Source organism: Trichoderma asperellum, chromosome 1 (genome assembly GCF_020647865.1).
Source record: "Trichoderma asperellum chromosome 1, complete sequence".
NCBI lineage: Eukaryota > Fungi > Ascomycota > Sordariomycetes > Hypocreales > Hypocreaceae > Trichoderma > Trichoderma asperellum.
The window spans coordinates 1,150,972-1,171,782 of NC_089415.1; the positions used below are offsets into that span (position 1 = coordinate 1,150,972).

A 20,811-nucleotide genomic window follows, 5' to 3' on the forward strand; every position below is an offset into this window, starting at 1 on the left:
GGTTATTGGTTTCAATGAGCTCTGCTAAAGTACGGAGGGCTCAATAGGGACTTTCGCGGCTGCGACTTGACAAGAAAGATTGGCATTATTACACCTTACAAGGCGCATCTCTATGGTGGCCTTGATCTGTTGCCGCCTCACTCGCCTTTACTTGGAAAACCTCTGTTGAGTTGAGTTCATTCGCATATCCGGCGCACATGGGCATGAGATGCGGACTTCTATCGCAACTGGAATGGCATACCAGTTTCAAGTGTCAGCCGAGGAGCGTGAAATGTGATTTGACCTTCGAGATGTTACACTCCCTGTGCGTAAGTCCTCAGCAACTTACCGTTACTCTTGAGATCTAAACGCTAACGCAAGCTTGTTAAGCCGTCCATGGTTTTTGTATCCGAACACTAGGATACGGAGACAATCCTTTTGCCTGTATTTGAGGACGGATGAATATAGATCATTACGCAATCATTGTTGAGAGGTGGGATTCAAACCCTTAACGGTCAACCAAAGGTGAGTCACTCGTTCGCAGCTGGCACACAAAGCGGCATGTGGGAATGCAAAAATAGCCCGAAGGCCAACCTACAGCACTTGTCTTGCTCTCATCTCATTTTTTTTTTTTTTTTTTTTTTTTTTTTTTTTTTTTTTGCCTTAGACGGTAGCAGTATTCTGTTCGTTCGCATCATTGAAAGATACGTATGTCTCTTGATGAATTCTATTCGATCATTTGCCGCTGCGACATTTTGGCCATCTCCAGCCCAGAATTATCCTAAGCCTTGCAGACTATACAATCGATGAGCTGTTGCACTACGACTACTTCGGGTGATGCTAGTAGACGTGAACCTATGTTTTGGCCATAGAACCAGGTACTTTGTCGGAGTATGGCACAGCCTGAATCACGCTGGTAAGTGTTGCAGTTTATTATAAATATTTGGTAAAGCAGGATCGCTAAGTCTATTAGCAGAACCCCCCACTACACATAGGATATACAATTATGCGAGTATTCCATCTTGCCTCTGCCTCCAAAATCGCTAAATAACGGTCCGCCCACAAGCCAGAGAATTTAGAGCTTAGGCTTCTTTTCCAGCTGATGGCAAGGCCTTCTGACACTTCTCTGTTGCTCTGGCCCGTTGATACATATGCCGCCTCTGGATTTTTTTCTCTCCAACCCCTTCTGTATGCTCTGAGCTGCCGAACCTTGGTCAAATATTCAGCCTTTGACTTCCATGGCGGTCGACAACGAGTTACAACTAATTGAGAACAACGTTAGCCTGCATTATTGTTCAAAAGGTCGCGATAACTTGAGGTTTGCAAGATATAACCGCTATGCCATCGAAGCCAGCACGAAATAACAAAAATATAATGGGAAAAACAAGAGATGTTGAATTCCATGGCTCAAGAATATGGGAGGGTTTCAGGCCGGTCGCTGCGTTTCTCTAGGCTTTGCCTCCTGGCCGCTTTTTTGCCTCTCTACAGAAGCAATCGGTCTATACATTACCGAAAGTTCGTCAGTTCGGCACAACGACCCAAAATGACAACTTCCTCCAAAAATACGAAGGTCGATTTGGAAGCTTGCGGCATGAAGCGTTGGGAGAGGCGTACACATCCTTGGATAGCATTAGAGGGCCAAACAGCAGCAAACCTCTGGAATGCTTCTGCGGTTGATCTTGGCAGCGCAGTTGCGCCCACTCTGGTATCTTCGGACAGAGTCTCAGCGCCCGATGACAGCTTATACTAATGGGTTGGCGGCCAACATGCGAGACTTTAGTGGAAAGGCCAAGGGCCAACAAGCCGGGAGCTCAGCTCCGGCTCTTGGTCTTTCCACTTGGCTCTTACGTCTCCGGCGGATCCAATGATAGATTCGGGCCAGTATGGAGGTCGGCATCCAACGAACGCTTATCATGGATATTTTCGTTTGTGAACTAGCGGAGGGATCATTATCGAGCTTTCAATCTCCAAAAACCCATGAGAACGTTACCAAACTATTGCATCGGCGGGAATATCGTACCCCCAAGAGCTGTTGAATGACCCGATACACTCGGCTGCGGGCTATGAATGGTCTTGAATGCATCCAGCTACATTAATGTGGCTACTAAGAGAGTTCGTTTCCGCCATTCCTTATATTCTTCGAAGTCTTTCGCCTAATAGATTGAGAATAGTGAACTCCTGCCTACCACGCAAGTAGGCGCGCTTACTGCAATGGCCGATCATACAGACTTGCCTTGTGCGCCTCTAAAGTCGACAGTCTCCCATTGTATTGGTCTCAACTGGAGTGCTCAACGATTAATGGAATCTGGGTCTTGGCTTCTGATCATGTCGGCTTGGACCTTGTATCTGACATGGCATCTTCTTCCTCCTCAGGTTTCATAAAGGGATCTTTCTCTCCCGCGAATAAACTTTCATCTTAAATTTTTGTCTCGTGTATTGGTGTCCTCTTCATCTAAAAGTTGGGGTGATATATTTCGTCTTGGTACTTGGTCTCCTGGGAGAACTCCTGTCACTGCTGTGTTTTCTCTTTAGCTTGAATTACAAATAAGAAATACCAGCGCCTGTCTTCAGCCCCGATCTACTGGATCTACCTGGCATGGTCCATAGCAGAGAGGGGATTCATCTCATGTCCAAAAATCACCCTTGGCATCGTGGGTAATAAATGGCAAGGTATTTATTTGTACCATCAACACTACAACGGCTTACCGCAATACCAGGCATGAAAGGGACCAAAAGGAATTATCGCTGAATGATGCAACCCCACCTACCTGATCAGCCCTAGTTGCCTGATCTGATTAGTAGCATAGAATTTGTGGCACCTGAGGGAGGGTTAAAATGCTGTGAAAAAGATGGCAGCCTGGTAGAACCAACGGGTAGATGCAATGCGTGTGCTTCACAACATTTTTAATCTCCCTCAAGCTTCCGCCCATACGGTTCGATGCATTGGAGCTGAGCCTCTAGCCTGCTAATAAGCTTCTCTCAGAGCAATTTTACACAGACGGGCCGCCACGGATCATTCCACGATGGCGTAATGAAGAATGGATTATCTGATCATTGCAGTGATCCAAGGATACAGTTTGTTCAACCGAATGCAAAGAGAACTATTCTAGCCACTCATTCGTACATTCGATAGCAGGTTGTTAATGCACCACAACGGTCGCGATAAAATCGGATTGGAACCCAGACATCATCTATTACCTACTAAGTGATACAATTGCCTGAGATCTACCTGGCTGATCTACCAGCATAACTCTAGGACTCATCTTCCACGTCCAAGTTCCAAGGGCATCCATCCGTCGCACGACAGTGAGCCGCAAGCTTAGCATGGTCCATGATTGTAATGCCTTAGCACTGCTGGTGTTGTAGGAGGGAAAGAAGTTTGAACTTTAAGTGAACAAGAAGTCAAAGCGTTTAAAGGGTATCTGTGGAAGCGACCTAACAATAATAGACAAAGTCATGAGTGAGACGTGTTGGTTTGTGTCGTTGAACCTTTTGGGCATGTGTCAGGAGGTTGCCTCTGATCAATATGGGACTACATGAGGGTGAGTTTCGTGGTCGAACTTGGGGGGATCATTAATGTTGTATTTGAAGTGGGCTCGGTAATCATGGATTGAGAGTGGGTTTGAGCAGAGCAAGATTCATTATGTAGCATGCGTTCACTGATATCACCGCTTTTCAGAAAATTCCAACAATTTATTAGAAATAATAATGTCCGTGTCTAGATGGCTGTGGGGAGGCTGCATGTACTTCTAAGCAAGTGATACCGTTGTAAAGAGCTGACGTAACAGCACAATGGAATTCCAATTCCAACTGCAACAAAGAACTTCCCTCTGCACCTCTTTTTCTTACTTAAGAAATTTTCCTTTGTCAAGTCTAACACTGACCTCTCCTCGTCCACGGAAAGACCGTCTAACAAGCATTCACCCAAAATCATAAACTTTTCTTTTCGACGTTCGATGGAATTCTATGTTCCCCTACAGCATCGGAGATCATCTCTACAAGCCCCTGTTGAGAATTTCCGCGGCACCATCTTCTTCCCATCAAGTTTACGAGTACCTACTCGGAGACAAACCCATTTGATGACGACCAAAACATACAGCCTGTTCGCCAGTGCCATCACCTGACTACTACTCTGTCTCAGCCTGTATGTTATAATGATATGGCCGTATTCTAAAAGCAGAGAACTAAACGCGAGTAGAGAATCTTCGGATGGCAGGTGCTCTCTAGACGCCTCCTGATATCGGAGACTCTTTTTTCGATCAGGCTAAAGACATAACGACCAGGGCCTCGCTTACGCAGTCTTCAAAACATCGTATGGAGCAGATACGGGAGTTCTCGCCGGTCGCTGCCTTCCTCTAGGCTACTTCCTTTCGCTTTTCTCCTTCCTCTCGTAGGTTCTCCGACCAAATAGGCGAGTTCCACGAATGGGATTCGTCGCAGCACCCCAGCCCACCCAGATGACCTTCCAACAGAAGCTGCTGTGGAATAGGCAGAAGAATTGGGCACATTTGTGATCCCACGCCGGCTCCGCCAATGTAACTCGTCGCAGAATGCAGGCTTATATTCTTCAAAGGCTCTGCTTAGGACACCTGCGTTATGGTTTAACAGATTTGCACTCCAGCCCCCCGCCCCCCGGATGAAAAGACATCCAGGGGGGTGTGCAAAAAAAGATCAAATCGAAGGCGCTGGAACAGCAAAAATCTTCCCGAAATATCTTGCATCTCGGAGCCAAAACCGCCACATTCCACGCCAGCGCAGCTTTTACGGATGAAGAGAAATTCTTCCTGCGTTATATATTTCCCCTTAGCCTAGACAAAGGGTTAGCATGCCTAGCAGAGGAAAACGCTGGGAAAAATTGCGTTTTCGCTCGAAAATAAAGACTTGGTCAAGAAACTGTTCGAGTCTAAACTCTTACTGGAGATATTCGCTACTTTCCGCCCGCTCAACTACTAATCTGCCGGTTAAATACAGTTGAGCTGTGGGGTGGCGTGTTCCCCAGCCCAGATACGAGGGTAGCATCACTGGCGGAAGAAATTATCAAGAGAACTTCAATCTCGTTCGAAAATAAAGACTTGGCCAAGAAATTGTTCGAAACCCACACCCGAGGTATTCGCTGGTGGTCACCCACTCAGATCGCAACTTGGCCTTTGTGATGGGTGTCGTTTTCTATACAAACTTAACCACAACTCCCACAATGCCCGAGAAAGAAAACATGTCTTCGACAACACAGGCGCTAGAACACGGGACTCTGATCGGCGTGGATACTCTCGGCATCTACTCCCTAAGCTCCTGACTTGAGAGGATGTCATCAAAGTCACCGAGAAGAAGGCATCTGCACAGACCCTATCGACGGCACCAAACGGCCTCACGCTTCAGCAGTCCTCTCTAAACGTGTCCTCCAGAATATCCTGAAAGAAAGTGTGACGGGATTTAAATAAGGTGCCAAGCTGGATGCTTCTGTACTCGTCAGAGTCATGGCCGGCTCCACCGTTAACTTTATCGCCACTCCATTAAAGCACACTTGGCACATCAAATCTCATTTATTGACCCAGTACGCCACCTCCACGGCCGAACGCCTATACTAGGGACCCCTTGACTGCACCTTGAAGATCTACACCCACGAGGGCGTGTGAAGTACCTACCACGGGCGCCACGCTGGATGAATTGCGGAAAATAAAGGGCCCCGAGACTTGGCTCAAGAACACCAGAGCGGTTCTAAGATTGAGTTTTTGGATCGCCCATTCTATGCTCGTTGGGTGCCTCCTAGACGATAACAATTCAAACTTCTCGGTTCGTCCTAGTCCAGATCTCTCCGTTCTCTAACGGAAAGCTCCTAGAGGGGAGGTTGGCTAATCTATTTCCCGTATATAGTAACAATTTCCGAATGATGCTTACGAACCATTTACGCATTTTACATCCCCTCATTACAGCGTTTCTAATGGACTTCTTCACTCCATAGAGACCCACGAAGATCGATCACGAGCTACGAACGGAAGACATTTTATAATCTCGGAAATGCCTCGACAATCCAGAGAATCTCAATATTTCACACAGATAGCTCCCTTATCCTGGAGACGCCGCCGAAAACGAATGTGGAAGAACTGATACCATCTACAGCACGATGAATCTCCGAGACAATCACACCCTTACGAGCTTCAAGCATTCACCTCCCCCCACCCTGTCACTGCTGATATAATCTACCACTTTTATCACCATCTCGATCGTCATTTAACGACCCAGATAATCACAGAGCCCCGCGCGTCCTCTCACAACCAAAGAAGCTACCATCTTTTCAGTTGAGAAAGATCTCAACATCCTTTCCTCTTTCCACGGCGAATGATACATTCTCGCCTACTCCAACTCTGTCAGCCACCAATTACCCCTCTCGCAACAGTGGTTACTGCTCGGACCGGTTTCAAGCTCTGCTGCAAAGCGACGACTCGCGGTAGGACTCGGCGAATATTACGAAGTTATGACGTTTGAGAAAATCTCTTGGCAAACTACAGAACAATGTTGAAACCTTTTTCTTTATTGTGGTCCTAAGGGCAATACAGAGAGGGTTACCTCCTATCCTTGCAATAACTTCGGCCTTGTGCGGCCTTAACTGGTCCCACTCGCATACTGCTTCCGTCAAAGACATATCCAGAATGTGTTGTTAAATCTCGGAAATAGTTTTCAACACTTTGGAGATCATAGCCTCCAAGATTATATTCGTTGAAATCTCTTCTATGGAAATAGGTTCAGGAATCGGCGTGCGGCGGTTTGATGCTCTCCTCATCGTTGGAATGGATATACTCTGCCAAATCTTTATCCTAACTTCGGTGTGCACGACACATTTCCAAGTCCATAGGAGACTGAGAAGCCGCTAATCTTATTTCCATCAGCGAAGAAGCTCCGAAAATCATGACACAGCGTGGATGATGCGATTGCGTGACGAGAATGCAAGCTACTGCGCTCGACTTGGACTCGAATGCCACAACCTTCTCTGAAGTCCGCAAATGAAAAGCCTACAAAACCCACGACCCGCCGACTGATATTCAAGACACAAATGCTCTCGCTGTCAATTGGCCCCCCTTCCCTTCAAGATTCGCCGGTTGTCACCCACACAATCATTAATCTACCAGATATGTGTAACGAAGCCCCTTTCACAGCGTCGTTTTGTTCATAACAGCTAAATCAAATGTCTCTTTGGTGACTCTAAAGACTCTTTAAAGCGAATTTTCAGCTCGAGAAAGATGGGTCTGAAGGGAAGAGTGTTATTGGTTGAAGTCGTGGAAGCCCTTTCAGACCTCTGAGACATTGGCAGTGTTCTCGCTTTAACCCTCTCTGCCACGGCAACGTTAACAGCGACTACAATTTCCAACTTCATCTGCTTGCGAGCACAATAGTCTTCATTCCCAAGTTGTTTACGGTTAAACGAGTACGCCTGCACGTACCAAAAATACTTGGCTCGGGTAGCTGATGTTTCTTAGATATTTTTGAGGGGATGGTGTAGACACCTGCGAAAGAGGTGGGGTGATGGTCGAAGTGGATATGATGTTCATTCTCCAGGCTCTCTGGAGACTTTTTCACTTTTTCTGCTGCCTTCTTCTTTATAGAGACGGTCATAGCAGGCAAGAGATGCTCGCTCCCTGGGTGGAATTGGTAAAATTCGTCGAATAGTGTTCGCTAACGACGGCGCCGAATTTATAATGGATACTTCTAAATCATTAAGGTCAAAGCATGAGGTCGCATACGGCATCAAATCGGACCGTGCAAATGGATGATCTGATATGATCTGATTGATGTCTGGGGAGTTGGATGAGTGCAAAGGGCAGAACTCTGTCGCGACCGGTTATTGGGAGTCCACGATTGACGATTGGAGTCATGTCCCTAACATGACTTATGAGCTCCTAGGGAACCAGGGCCGATACAAGAAAAGCAGGGAAAGCAAAACTTGCCGCAAATATAATAAGTCGATACATGAAGCATAAACTTGGTCGACTGAAGACTGCGGGCTCTGACGGTGAAGCAACACAACGGGGAGTGAGAAGTTCAGGAAGATGTGTACTGGACTCATGGGAGGCCTAGGCGAAGGAATACTGTCCACCGTCATAACTCGTTACCCTGACAAACCTCAACGCCCACTGGTATGAATCATGTGGACTTGGACGAGTAGCTTTGAGCTCTATCACACTCAAACTTTTGTCAACCCTACAAGCTACCATCCTCTCATCTCTTGTGCTTCCTCTATCTTTCAGTTTCTTTTCACTTTCCATTCTCTTTCCCAGCAGAGAGTTCAAGGATAGCTCAAATAGAGCTGTGTTCCCAAACTCTACGCTAATCCCGCGCTCATGGTGTCACCTCCCAGGGTTACCTAGTGATGGATATGTCTCGGACTTATATGTTGACTATAAAGTTGTTCTATCGGCCAGGCGAGCGGACTTCGCGAGCGACTCTTTCCTACATCAGTAATGCAGGCGGTTGAACATTTGCACGGCTAATACAATGGACTTGGAGCCCCCGAGCCACAATTTAAACTGATATAAACAAAAACGTACCCATGGAGTACTTGGTCCGAGGCTTTTTACTCTCTGAAGATATGCATAGAGGGGTATTATCGGTGGTGCGATTCCATTCTCTTCATGGCGGTCATAACAATGAGTTTTCTCACCATTACACTACACTAAAATACAATACAATACAATACAATACAATACAATACCGTATTTCTCGTTCGTTTACTTCCTCTTCTAACAGACACAAGAATTATGTTTGAAACAATAGGAAAATTGTCATAGAACGTGGCGAGAAAAGGGCATGGATCTCTAACATTGTCCGCAAATTGTCAGTATGTTCGCTCTGGTCGGCTACCTTTTTCGGACACCATTCGTTCTTCTCCTTAACCTTGTCGAAAGTTTTACCACAGCAGCGAATACATATTGAGCACAATTATTGCAAGTATATAAGAATTGGACAAATATTTGCTCTCCATCTTTTCGTTTGCCGTTGAATGTTGCTTTAATATGGGACTTGGCGTTGCTAGGTAACGGAAATGAGCAGCCAGAAAACGGCTCTGATGCAAAAGACAACTGCCGGACCGCAACGACGTCAAAAATGCAACTTCAAAGCCAACATTTTCGACTTTACAGCCAAAAATACGGCTTTCCCATGCTCCACCACGCTGTACGTTTTCCCTGAGGCTGCCATCCGATGCCAAACCTCTTCTCTCAGAAATGGCTTGCTAAAGAATAAAGACAGTACAACTTATCTGAGTCTCTAATCATCCTTTACCTCATGAAAATGGCATCAGCGACGACATGAGAAGAAAGCTTCAATTGGCAGCTCCTGGACACGTCTATTTCTAATTTGTGACACAAAATCCACATTCAGGTGCAGGAATATTGGCTGGTTAGCTTCTTGTTTACCACGCTGTCCTTTTAATCTTTGGAAGGTTCTTCTTCCTAGCCAGGTTCAGATCTCTCCTCCGTCAAAAAGGTTCACAGATAAAGGTCTCCAAACAGAAACGAAGGCCTCTCTGGTACTAAAGTCTTTGGAACCATGGTCCTGACCGCTCTCAATGCCATTTCAACAGTTAATTTCGACACCATAAGCCTTTTCCAAGCTGTTCGCGAACATGTTTCGTCCCTCGTCTTCGGTCTCGACAAGTATCCACCTAACCGATTGTATGTCTCCCCCTACTTTTTTTATACTCTTTATTTGTCTAAGAATCAGTGCTACTAAGATATTAATGCCTCTTTGCCATAGACCATTCTATAAATCCACGATAAATCCAAGGATTGAGCAGTTTTCCCCGTTGGAGGCTGAGCGAGGAGCCATGTACGAGTATGTCTACGACCGATTTATCGAAACGGGCGCAAGATACGAGAATTTAATAAAAACCCGATGGATATGAGCATATAGTGCAGCAATAGATAAAGGAGTTCCCGTAAGTCATGGTTTTTCTTGGGACTCCCTCTTCAGGTTGTTTATTTTCTTCCCCACACAAAGTTGGGCGCGCCGACTGTCTCCTCTACAGAAGCATGCCAGGCTAATAGCTCAGTTCGTCGTGCTGGCATCTATTCATATCGTGCCTCAGAGACACTGTAGTTGGAGAGAGATATTTATTCTTCTATTAAAATGGATCTGACGAATTTTCTAGACAGATGTATGCCGATTTCTCCACGAAGCAGCTATCATCTTGAGACACGCACACTCAAGGCCAAAGAAGAGGGGAATAGCAACGAGAGGAACGAGGGTAAAAAAAGTAAAGGCTACACAGAAAATGGTATGGTCAGTGGAAGAGAGCAATAGAGGCAAAAAAAATTACTCTATCGAGACACGTCGCGCAGGCTAGAGACAAACAAGGAGGCTAGGCAGTTGCAGCATTACATGATATTATCCTGCAAATCTTGGCTTCCCCTGCTTGTTTTTTGCTATAACATTTAGAATTCTACAACTTCTTAAAAATTTATGTTAATCTTTCTTAATATTTCTCTATTCAATACCTTCCAGGCATTTTCATTGCCTTTTTCTCTGCTCTACTGCCTCAAACAAAGAGGGAAGTGGCCTTGAGCAAGTCAAGCGACAAGTAAAACTTCCAACAACCCTTATCTTATCGTCGCCGAGGAAATAAAACAACTCAAATTGCTTCTGGCAAGCTGATAAATAAACACAGATACAAAGGATTGGATTATTAGTGCAGCATATAAGGGGCTGCGTCGGCGCACGTTAGATTAATTGCTTTACAAAATCTTGCGACCCATTTCTTCAGCCAAGCACATGCAGCAACACCAAACTTCCACACGCGAGGAAAAAAAAAAAAGGGGGGGGAGAACTTGTATTGCGCAAATTGCATTGCACAGAAAACAACAAAAGCAATAAAAAATTCGATATTCTAGCTGTATTAGGCGTTGATGACATGGGTGGTGTCTTGTTGTATATTGCTTCAATACAGCCTTTCTCTCCACCAAGCGTTTAGAGTAGTATTATACAAATGTCAAAATCGCAAGAAGTTAAAAAAAAAAAAAAAAAAAAATATTAGAAAAATTTCCGACCAACCGATAGAGATGCGAAATATCGGTTGTAAAAGTCTAGTAAATAATATTAATATATACCGCAGATCGCACCTCTGTTAACAGTTTTATTTGCTCTCTCCAATCAATTACTTTTATGAGTTTAACTGTATCAAGTCTACAGCAAGCAGCAGATATACTGCGCTATATTCATGAATCTAACAAATAATAGGAAAATAGTTCATTAAATTTTTTAAAACATTTGGAAGAAATAACTGCTTAGGAGCTCTTAGGGTGGCTACAAAGGGACGATGCGCGCCCATTTACAATGCAATATGCACAAAATGCATCGCGACCGTGTCGGCTATGGGTAAAAAGGCATCCCCGAGACAAGCGCACAATCAAACGTAAAATTCGTTTGAAATTATCCAATTACGAAAAAGAAAAAAAATTCTAGGACAGCTTGGGGTGATATCTATGAGCTTGCATGTGTTGGATATACATAATAAAATCTTGATGGTAGCAAACCTCCAGCGAGAATTGTTGCGATTGCACCAGGCACTAGTATGTATACTGTCTATAGAAAGTATACCTAGAGACAGCTAATTAAAATCTGAAAGATTAATTTTGAGCAAATTAAATACAATATTAAGGCATCTAATGGGAGGCTCCTGTTAGATATACACACGCATGTAAAATACATTTGGCAAAACTAGGCCAATGGTGCATTTCCAACTGACAAGCATAATTGATATATAAAGAAAAATCTATGTAAAATACAGCATATTCTCTTGATTGATTAATCAATAAGATAAGGGCACAAATTAAGATTAATTTTCTTTTTGTCGCAATGAACAAAGGCCAAAAACTGAAAGCTGAAAAACAGCGTGCATGCACACAAAGAGGTGGTTGCCTCAGGTGCTCGCACTGCAGACCGCCTGCCCTCAGGTGCCTTCTATAAATTTCAACCTCCGCCACCTCTCTCTCTTCTTCTCTCTTCTTCCTCTCCATGCTCCAATCAAGATGGACCGCTCCAAGGTAAGACTTTTGCCTCTGTTGCCTCTGATGCCTCTGATATCTCCATCGTCTCCACTGTCTCTGGTTCCTCTGATATCTCTGATATCTCTATCGCCTCCGCTGCCTCTGATTTCTCCAATTTTCTTACTGTCTCTGCTGCCTCCGATTTCTTTAATTTCTGTTATTCTAACTTTTGTTTTATAGCCTGTTTCAAGCCTCTCACCAGAGGAGATGATTTCTTTTCACGTTACAAATGCCCAGCTCGTCGAGCAACAGAGCCTTCCAAAGGCTGAAGAATGGCGTTCCCTCCCTGAAATGCCTCTTGCTCAGGAGTTAATGACTTCTAATCCATCTTGCCCTCCCCACAATCCAGTTCATCGCCTTCCAGAGTCCAAATCCAGCTATCTTGGCACACATTATGAGCTCTCGCGCTACGAGGCCGTCGACCCTCTTCGCGGAACCATTCACGAGTTTCGCCTTGACCCAACTGCCAAAGATAGCCAATACGGTTTCATCTACACTGAAGTATGTATCTCCTTTATTCTTCGCTGCCTTGGTAACACTTTGCTGACTTTATTTGCTTACCCAGATTCGCCCAAGAGGATATCTGTTAAGCCGACAGGGTGCATGTTGCCGGATATCCTTCTCTACACAGAGAGCTCCTAAGCCTATTGACTGGCGTGAATCAGATCGCCTAACTCCAGGCCAGTTAGTTGCGCTATCTCCCTCTTCAGACAATTTTCAAAACATTTGCATCGTGGCAACTGTTGCTACGCGCTCTTTTAAAGGAAAGGCCATACCGAGCGCTGAGGCTGGAGATGATCCCTTTACACAGCCCCAGGTAGAGCTATTCTGGGCTGACCCCAACGAAGCTGTTCTTGACCCATTCGTGGAGTACGTAATGCTGGAGGCAAAGGTTGGATATTTTGAGAACGTTCGTTACACAATGCTTGGCTTGCAGCATACGACGCTTTCCAAGTAAGTATCTTACTTTATTTTTTTCTCTCTCTTCATTTCAAATTACCTCTACTGTAGGGTTTGTTTCTACTATGGGATCATTTCAGTTCTAATGATTTTCAGTACTGCCCTAGACAAATACATCGTCGGATGCCCGAAAACCATACAACCAGCCCGTCAGCTGGCAGGCCAGCCTCAAGCCAAACCTGCAGCTGCCGACAAGCTCGACTTTTCTCAGGAAGCCGCATGCAAGGCTATGGTAACTGGCGAATTCTCTATCGTCCAAGGACCGCCGGGAACAGGAAAAACTTTCACATCTACTGTCGCCATCGATAGTTTCGTTAGAACGCTGAAGGCCTGCGTTCGTCGCCCTGCGCCTATCATTATTGCCGCTCAGACAAACCATGCGCTAGACCAGCTCTTAGAAGAGTGCGTACGGTTGGATTTGGGAAAAGTTGTACGCCTTGGTGGACAATCCCGCTCTGAGACCATTGGCCCTCTTACCATTTACAATGTTCGAGCATACTCCAAGTTCCGAAGGCCTGACTCTGAAGGTCAAGCAGCCTGGAAACAAATCTCCGCAGCTATTGAGGAGCTGTTTGACATGTATTCTCGCAACGTGGTCCGCGCCAGCGACCTTCATGACTTTAACTTGATCACTGACGAGCAGTATCAATCTCTGCTTGACATTGCAGCCCAGCAAGAAGGCGAATTTAAGGAAACGCCTGATAACCCTATTTTCTCTTGGCTTGACATTGGCTCTCATACCAGCCAGAAAGATATGGAAGTTCAAACGCGTCTAGGCTTAAACCAGCTGAATCTCCCACTTCTGGAGAAATACAACGATATGGGAGACTGGGATGAGGATGACGCCTTTGAGCCTCGCAAAGGCCGAGCCCCCGATGACGCCAAATTCAAGCTTCGCGGCTTATTCTTACCTTTCAACCCTCAACACAGCATGTGCCAAGTGCCACAAGCTACTCTCTCTTCGATTCACGGGCCCTGGCGTGGAAGGGCCAAAGAGGTTCTCGACGCTTACTCTAACCTCAGCGATGTTCCCAAGGATGATAGACAGAGGCTCTACTTTTACCTTAAAACCCTTTTCAGAGAGCAGGTCATTTCCAAGATTCGAGAGCTACTCCCACAATACAAAGAGCTCTGTGATTCGTTACAAATAACTCGCTGGGACACTACTCGCCACATTATCAACAGGGAAGGCTTTCATATCATCGGCTGCACAACAACTGGCTTATCAAAGTACCGCGGCCTTATTGCTTCCCTCATGCCCCAGGTAATGCTTGTTGAAGAAGCAGCTGAAGCCAAAGAATCAACCATTACGGCTGCCATATTCCCATCGCTGGAGCGACTGATCCTAGTTGGAGATCATCAACAATTACCACCTCACGTTGACATCCACGGCCTGAATGAAGAGCCTTTCAACCTCCATGTTTCTATGTTTGAGCGCTTGGTTAAGCTTGGAGCCCCTCATCATACACTCCAGATGCAGCGCCGAATGATCCCAAGGCTTTGCGAGATTGTCCAGACCTTCTATCCAACGCTTAAAAATCATCCTGATGTTTCTCATCCTAACAAGCGCGCCTCTGTCCCTGGAATGGGCGGTAAGAATCTCTGGTGGTTCCAACATAAGTGGGCGGAATCACGAGATAGCCAGCATTCCTATTTCAACTCTCAGGAAGCCAACATGATAGTCAACTTTTGCCATTATCTCATCAACAGCGGCCTCCCAGCCCCCGACATTACTATCTTGACCTATTACAATGCGCAGCTTGACCTTATTCAGAAGCTCATCGGCCAGCATACAGCCCTTAAGCATTGCAAGGATCATCTAGGCCTTTATACTGTCGACGGCTTCCAAGGCAAAGAAAACAAGGTCATTATTATTTCCTTAGTTCGAAGCCCTGATCCCTCCAAAGGCCAAACAAAAGCAAATGCTGGATTTGTACAGGATGAGAACCGCGCTGTTGTAGCAACCAGCAGAGCAAAGCATGGCATGTTTATTTTCGGCAACGTACGCAACCTTCTCGCTAGTACCGATAGGAGCAGACATACCTGGCAGAAAGTCTTTAATGCATTTGGGTCCCAAACCGGCAATTATCTCCCCCTAACACATTCTAAGACTGGGCAACAAGCAACCATTGCTTACATTCAGGATTGGGCACGCATCCTAGGCAACGGCGTCACTACAGCAACGTGCAGCAGCAAATGCCCTCGCGGGCATCCCTGCAAAAAGGAATACCATGCTGAAAATCAAACACACGATTGCCAGCAACGTTGCTCAGGGAGGGCCTTCTGCGGGCACCCCTGCATCAAGATGTGCGGCGAAGTTTGCCAATGCCTGCACAAGTGCTACGGGGCCGGGAGCCGGCTGGAGGGCTCTAGAAAAGCTCCAGAAGGCCCCAAAAAGGCTCCATCGGGGCTCCAGAAGGCTCCATCAGGCTCCACCAGGCCCCCCCGCCTGCCAAAACCAGCCTCCGTCAAGCGCCTCCAAAAAGGCGTTTTCCCGGCCGAGCCCAGGGCTGTAAAAAGCCCTGCAGACTATACAATCGATGAGCTGTTGCACTACGGCTATCGCAGGCTGGTGATGGGGGAGAGGGTGGGGGAGGCGGCATCGCCCGGGGCAGCCGTGCCCCAAACACTGGCTCAGAAATGGGCCCCGGGCGTATGCAGGAAGCGGGAGGAGGAGATCCTGGGGAAGGGGAGGGAGGAGGAGGAGGAGCTGTTGATTGATTTTGGTAGTGACTAGATAAAAAAATAAATTTCAATTCTGCTTAGTATTTACTACTGTGTCCCAAAAATTTTAATTTCCATTGTGTACTCCACTATATAAGCGCAATATGCTATGTAAACCAATCCAGTGACCACTTAAGAGCCAAGGACACATATGGCAAAGAACTGTTGACGATAGTGTCCATAGCTCTCTACAGCCATCACCTGACCGAGCCTACATGAGGACATTTACGTCGACTCTCGTCGTTAATATTAATAGTGGTCACGTGACTCTGTCCTAGACTCGGTGGCTATAAAGTGGCATCAAGTGGCTTCACGGTGGTATCAAAGTGGTGATAGGGTGAGGCATAGGTGCGAAATAAAAATCAAACACAAAAAAGCAAGGCTAGGCGGTGAAACGGCAATATCCAGGTGGGTGGCTATATGCTCGTGTGGCTGCAAGATGGTGCTCAAGTGCCAGGAAGATACAGTCAATTATCTCTAGAAAATTTACAGTGCAATACTATCTCGCAGTGCACCTTGAAAGAAGGATCTCGGACAGGTTTCGAAATAGTCTCGAAAATAGTCGTCGCGCTGCCTCAGGCAGTCAGCTCCCTTAATTGGGTGCATCACCACCAAGCAGCTGAAAGCCCTATCGTGCGCAGCTAAATAAGATGTCAGGCACAGCTAAAGTGGCTCTGGGGTAAGGCTGCGGAATCGGCGCGCAAGGCTAAACCCAAAGCGACATCGGTGGCGGTTACGTAAGCGACGACGGCGCAGCCTTGCCGGTTCTCTAGGCGTGATGGCGGCATCGTCCACAACGCTCCATTAATTGCTGCGTCACGGTGAGCTTTGCATCGCGCTCCAGGTTCGTCTCCTCCAGGCAGCGATGCATTGCCGGCGACGATACTGACTCAATGCCTCTGTGTCTTTAGACCCGAATCACCGACATCGCGACGACGAATGGACGAAGAGGAGCAGTCGCGGGCAAGCTCGCCCACTTCCGACCGCGACAATGAGCCTGATGAGGTCATGGAAGATGCCGACGACGGCGACCGAGAAGAGGAAGGCGACTTTGACGGCGAGAACATCAACGAAGAAGAGGGAAGTAGGAGGGAAGAGACGGAAAACGGTGGCGACGAGACCACGACGGTGGTGGTGACGGCCGACGACAGCCAGACTGCGACCAACTCCTACTCGCTCTCGAACTCCCATGCCGACGTCGATGCCGACACCGACTACAGAGTCCCTCCCAGAGAGCATTCCTCGCCCGAGAAGAAAGCCGACTCGCCAGAGCTCGACGAGCTCCCGACTCTCTACCGAACATGGCGCCCCAAGATCCGACCTGAAGTCTACACAGCGCGGCTGTACGACATTGTGCCCACTATGGCCGCGCCCATGTCGACGAGCATCAACGCCATGGCCATCACGCCGGATCTGCGGTACTGGATCACGGGTGGAGCGGACGGGTACATACGCAAGTACGACGGGCAGGGGACCATCAACGGCAAACTGGCCTTGACGGTCGCACAGAGACACCCGTTTGTCGACTCGGTCACAAAGGCTGGCATTCTCATGTCGTACTGGCCCAACGAAGAACCCGCGGCACCGGGCCGCAGCGATCAGGAACATGTTCTCTCGTCTGTCTACTCGTTGGCCGTTCATTCAGAAGCGCTCTGGCTCCTGTCTGGGCTCGAGTCTGGCGCAATCAACCTGCAGAGCGTGCGCCACGACGAGGGGAAGAGGATATCATGTCTGCAGAAGCACACTAATGCAGTCAGCGTATTGACATTGGCGCCCGACGAGAGAAGCGTGCTCAGCGGGGCATGGGACAAGAACATCTTTGACTGGGATCTTGATACAGGCAGTGTGAAACGGAGCTTCGACGGTAACGGCGGCCAGATTTCATCTATTGAGCTGAGGCCTGCGAGCGGTGCCCCAATTCCTGCAGACGCCGACGAGCCTTTACCGTCAAGCACCATGGCTACCAATAACGGGGCGCCGATGGGGAGGACAAGTTTCATCGGGGCAGACGATAATAGAGGCTCCAACGGACAAGACAAATCAATCACTGTTGCAGCTAGAGGGGAAGATGAAATCGTCGTTGCAGCTTCTCCAGCTCATGAAAGTCTTTTTGGGGGAAGCGATGACGCTGGTAGTCTGTTTGGCGAGACAGCGGGCGAGCAACCTTTTGGGCATGATGATGACGAATTTGGGGCTAGTATGAGTATGGGGGCAGAGAATGACGCGAGCATGAATCACTCAGTCGATGCAACCATGGCCGGCCTAAACAGTATGGAGACTGGAGATGAAGTCAAGTCATCAGAGCCCGTGCAATCGCCATCAGGAGCAGATGCCATGGATGTAGATACCCCACATCCAGATACTACTACTTCTGCTGCTACTGCTGCTGCTGTTGCTCCAGCCCCAGCTTTGGGCCCTGGAGACACGCAAGTGTCAGCCATGTCAGGGATCTCAGAGCCGACAGAGCTGGCGACAGATACGGATACAATAAAAGCAGAGGAATCTAGCCAAGCACCGCAAGAGCAGGAGCAGCCTTTGGAAAGCCAATCCATGGCTGATATAGCTGAGCAACTCAAAAGATCGCGATCTCCAATGATGCTCAACTCGCAGCCGCCTCCTACGCAGCACGAAGCTTCGCAGGTATCACGTACGACTTTCTTGTCGTCAGCCATGGACGGCACAATTCGCATCTGGGATCGCCGAGTGCCCAATCCTGTAGCGAGAATCAACAACCGCGTCGGTGTGCCGCCTTGGTGCATGAGCGCTTGCTGGAGCCCAGACGGCAACAAGATTTATGCGGGTAGGCGCAATGGAACGGTAGAAGAGTTCGACATAGCAAAGGCAAAGAGAGGATGGGAGCCAGAGAGGGTACTGCGGTTTCCAGCGGGAAGTGGTGCAGTGAGCGCAGTCAAGCCCATGGTCAATGGACGACATCTAGTCTGGTAAGTCTATAATTTAATGATGATTGTGATGATGTGGTGATGGAAAAGAAAAGAGGGAGAAAGGAGAGCTAGAGAAGAACGGATAAGATGTTTAGAAAAAATAGAAGCGAGAGGAAGAACGCAAGAATCAGGAGGGAAGAGAAAAGAGAAGATCAAGAACGAAAGAAAGAAGAAACAGAAGGAGAGAAGAAAGAAAAGATGAGGTTGAAGATGAAGATCAACAAGCAGCAGAGAGATAAAGAGTGAGGAGCGATGCGGCGATGCGGCGATGCAGTTGTTTGGGGCTCATCTGATTGCTTGTTCAAGGACTAACAAGACTTCTTGCGTTTAGTGCCTCGCATGATATCCTCCGACTGTATGACTTGCGCGAAACTCGTGCCTTCAAGCACTCAACCGTGCCGTTTCTCATCATCCCAGGACCTCCCAGGGCCGGTGTCATCTCGAGTCTGTACATCGACCCATCGAGCAGGTTCATGCTCAGTGCAGCGGGCACAAGAGGATGGGATGGAACGAATACAGAAGTGCTCATCGGATATGAGATTCACGTCGAGTCTGATGCTTGAGAAGACGGTGCGATGGGATGACGGGAACGATGCAAATAATACCTAAGCCTGTTGACGATAATTGTTAGCTAATGATACACAGTGGCGTTTGTGGACTATAGTTTGCAGGGAATCAAGCTAATGTCAAGGAATAGACGATTGATACGAGCATCGCCAGAGAGAAGGCACCTGGAACTGGCTTTCAGGGGCCCTAGCTGTGGTCGATAATGGTGGGAAAGGGAGTTGTTGGGAGCGACTGATAAAGAACTAATAGAAGAAGCGAAGAAGCAATTCGAGAAGAAAGAGAGATAATTCGGGAAGAAGAAAGATTTAAAAGTTGGAGAGCAAAGACGCCAGGAAGTCGTTGGAAGCGGTGGCGCCTGAGGCACCGAAAGAAGAAGAATCAGAAATAGGAGCTGCAGGAAGTAAATAAGCAAACAGCGCATATCCAGATAATTTAGATAAAACTGCTATGGTATGAAATAGAAGTAAAAAGAAGAAAAGGAAAATGTTAAAAAAAACATTAACGAAACATTGTGCACATAGATATGAGCAGATAAGAAAGGCCTCATCCTAAAGTCACGTTATGCTGCACCTCCTCTGATGCCCGAGGCAGCTGGCCAGTACTCGCTATTGATACAGCACTATAGGTAGGTAGTTTACCATTGAAATCTCAAATTGTTACTTCTTCTACTTCTTCTTTGACATATGCTAATTGTTATCTTATTTAAGTATTCATCGAGTGTCCAAAACGTCTATTCCTTCGCAGCCCCCCCCCCCCTTTTTTTTTTTTTTTTACTTTTCTTTGTCTAATTCTCCTTTCACTTATTCTGTTTCTTCCTTTTGGTGTTACAACTTCTGATATCATATCCTATGCAATCTTGACACTCTATCTTGTTCTCTCTCTGTGTGTTATGTGTGTCAGTCTCTCTCTCTCTCTCTCTGATTCTTCCCTATTTGTTGTAGAGAAGCTCTCTGACATTTATGGCGTTGACTAGCAGTACGTACAGCTTTTCCCTTCGTCCCAGCGCCGCTCAAGACGGTCTTTTGTGTTTCCATCACTCGATCGAAGAAGCACCACCAACAACGTCCTGATGATGCGATCTTTCGAATGTGACGGCAAAATTCCGCTCTATTGACTTGTAATTCTCCTCGATGAGGGCACTGTTTGAGCAGAGTGCTGGCAATAACTGCTGCTAGCATCGAATTTCCAATGCATCCTCCTCAACGTTGTAGCCATTCTTCTCCATGAGCTGCTTCGATCCAGACCCAGTGGCCCAATACTTTAACCAAAGCTTTTCAAACTGATTCCACCACCATCCCTGGTCCCAGTTCTCGGGTTTCTTAAATAGGTCTTCGAATTCGTCCCTTTCATTCTCGTTCATATCCTTCCAGATATGGTGCGTTTTGATTTGAAAGTTTCTGTCTTGCATTCCCACTTGAATTTCTGCCTTCCAACGGGCTTCTATATTCTCGTCGACAACGGACTTGTCGCCACCCTTAGCTCGTTGCGATTTGCGTCCAACGCGCTTCAAGATCCTCTTCGCGGAGTCCATTTTGGATACGTATGGAGGCCGTAGATACCACGTATATTCAGCAACTTGTGAAAATCGGTGTCTCGTGCTCAAT

The 20,811-nt window shown here is 47.0% G+C and overlaps 5 protein-coding genes across 5 annotated transcripts; 4 read left to right on the forward strand and 1 right to left on the reverse strand.

The window, feature by feature from the left end:
* Positions 1-1,369: 1,369 nt before the first annotated feature.
* TrAFT101_000339 (uncharacterized protein) lies at positions 1,370-1,729 on the forward strand (the record flags this gene model as incomplete). The annotated part of the gene is made up of 1 exon (XM_024903241.2): positions 1,370-1,729. The coding sequence occupies one exon, from the start codon at positions 1,370-1,372 to the stop codon at positions 1,727-1,729; it is 360 nt and encodes a 119-aa protein (XP_024764544.2).
* Positions 1,730-9,519: 7,790 nt separating this feature from the next.
* TrAFT101_000340 (uncharacterized protein) lies at positions 9,520-9,874 on the forward strand (the record flags this gene model as incomplete). Its single annotated transcript, XM_024904874.2, has 2 exons — positions 9,520-9,644; positions 9,727-9,874. 2 exons carry the CDS (start codon positions 9,520-9,522, stop codon positions 9,872-9,874), a joined length of 273 nt encoding a protein of 90 aa, XP_024764545.2.
* Positions 9,875-11,996: 2,122 nt separating this feature from the next.
* On the forward strand, positions 11,997-15,736 carry TrAFT101_000341 (uncharacterized protein; the record flags this gene model as incomplete). The annotated part of the gene is made up of 4 exons (XM_066125986.1): positions 11,997-12,011; positions 12,195-12,515; positions 12,580-12,968; positions 13,071-15,736. The coding sequence occupies 4 exons, from the start codon at positions 11,997-11,999 to the stop codon at positions 15,709-15,711; spliced, it is 3,366 nt and encodes a 1,121-aa protein (XP_065982083.1). The 3' UTR covers positions 15,712-15,736.
* Positions 15,737-16,464: 728 nt separating this feature from the next.
* On the forward strand, positions 16,465-19,688 carry TrAFT101_000342 (uncharacterized protein). The gene is made up of 3 exons (XM_024902274.2): positions 16,465-16,542; positions 16,610-18,640; positions 18,972-19,688. Exons 2-3 carry the CDS (start codon positions 16,638-16,640, stop codon positions 19,201-19,203), a joined length of 2,235 nt encoding a protein of 744 aa, XP_024764547.2. The 5' UTR covers positions 16,465-16,542; positions 16,610-16,637; the 3' UTR covers positions 19,204-19,688.
* A 690-nt stretch (positions 19,689-20,378) lies between these two features.
* TrAFT101_000343 (uncharacterized protein) lies at positions 20,379-20,738 on the reverse strand (the record flags this gene model as incomplete). The annotated part of the gene is made up of 1 exon (XM_024905869.2): positions 20,379-20,738. The coding sequence occupies one exon, from the start codon at positions 20,736-20,738 to the stop codon at positions 20,379-20,381; it is 360 nt and encodes a 119-aa protein (XP_024764549.1).
* Between the last annotated feature and the right edge of the window lie 73 nt (positions 20,739-20,811).

Excerpts from the sequence above, each read along its gene's own strand:
- TrAFT101_000342 (XM_024902274.2), top strand. The coding sequence starts at position 16,638 with ATGGACGAAGAGGAGCAGTCGCGGGCAAGCTCGCCCACTTCCGACCGC. Across the intron at positions 18,641-18,971 it reads AATGGACGACATCTAGTCTG|TGCCTCGCATGATATCCTCC; the intron begins GTAAGTCTATAA and ends TCTTGCGTTTAG.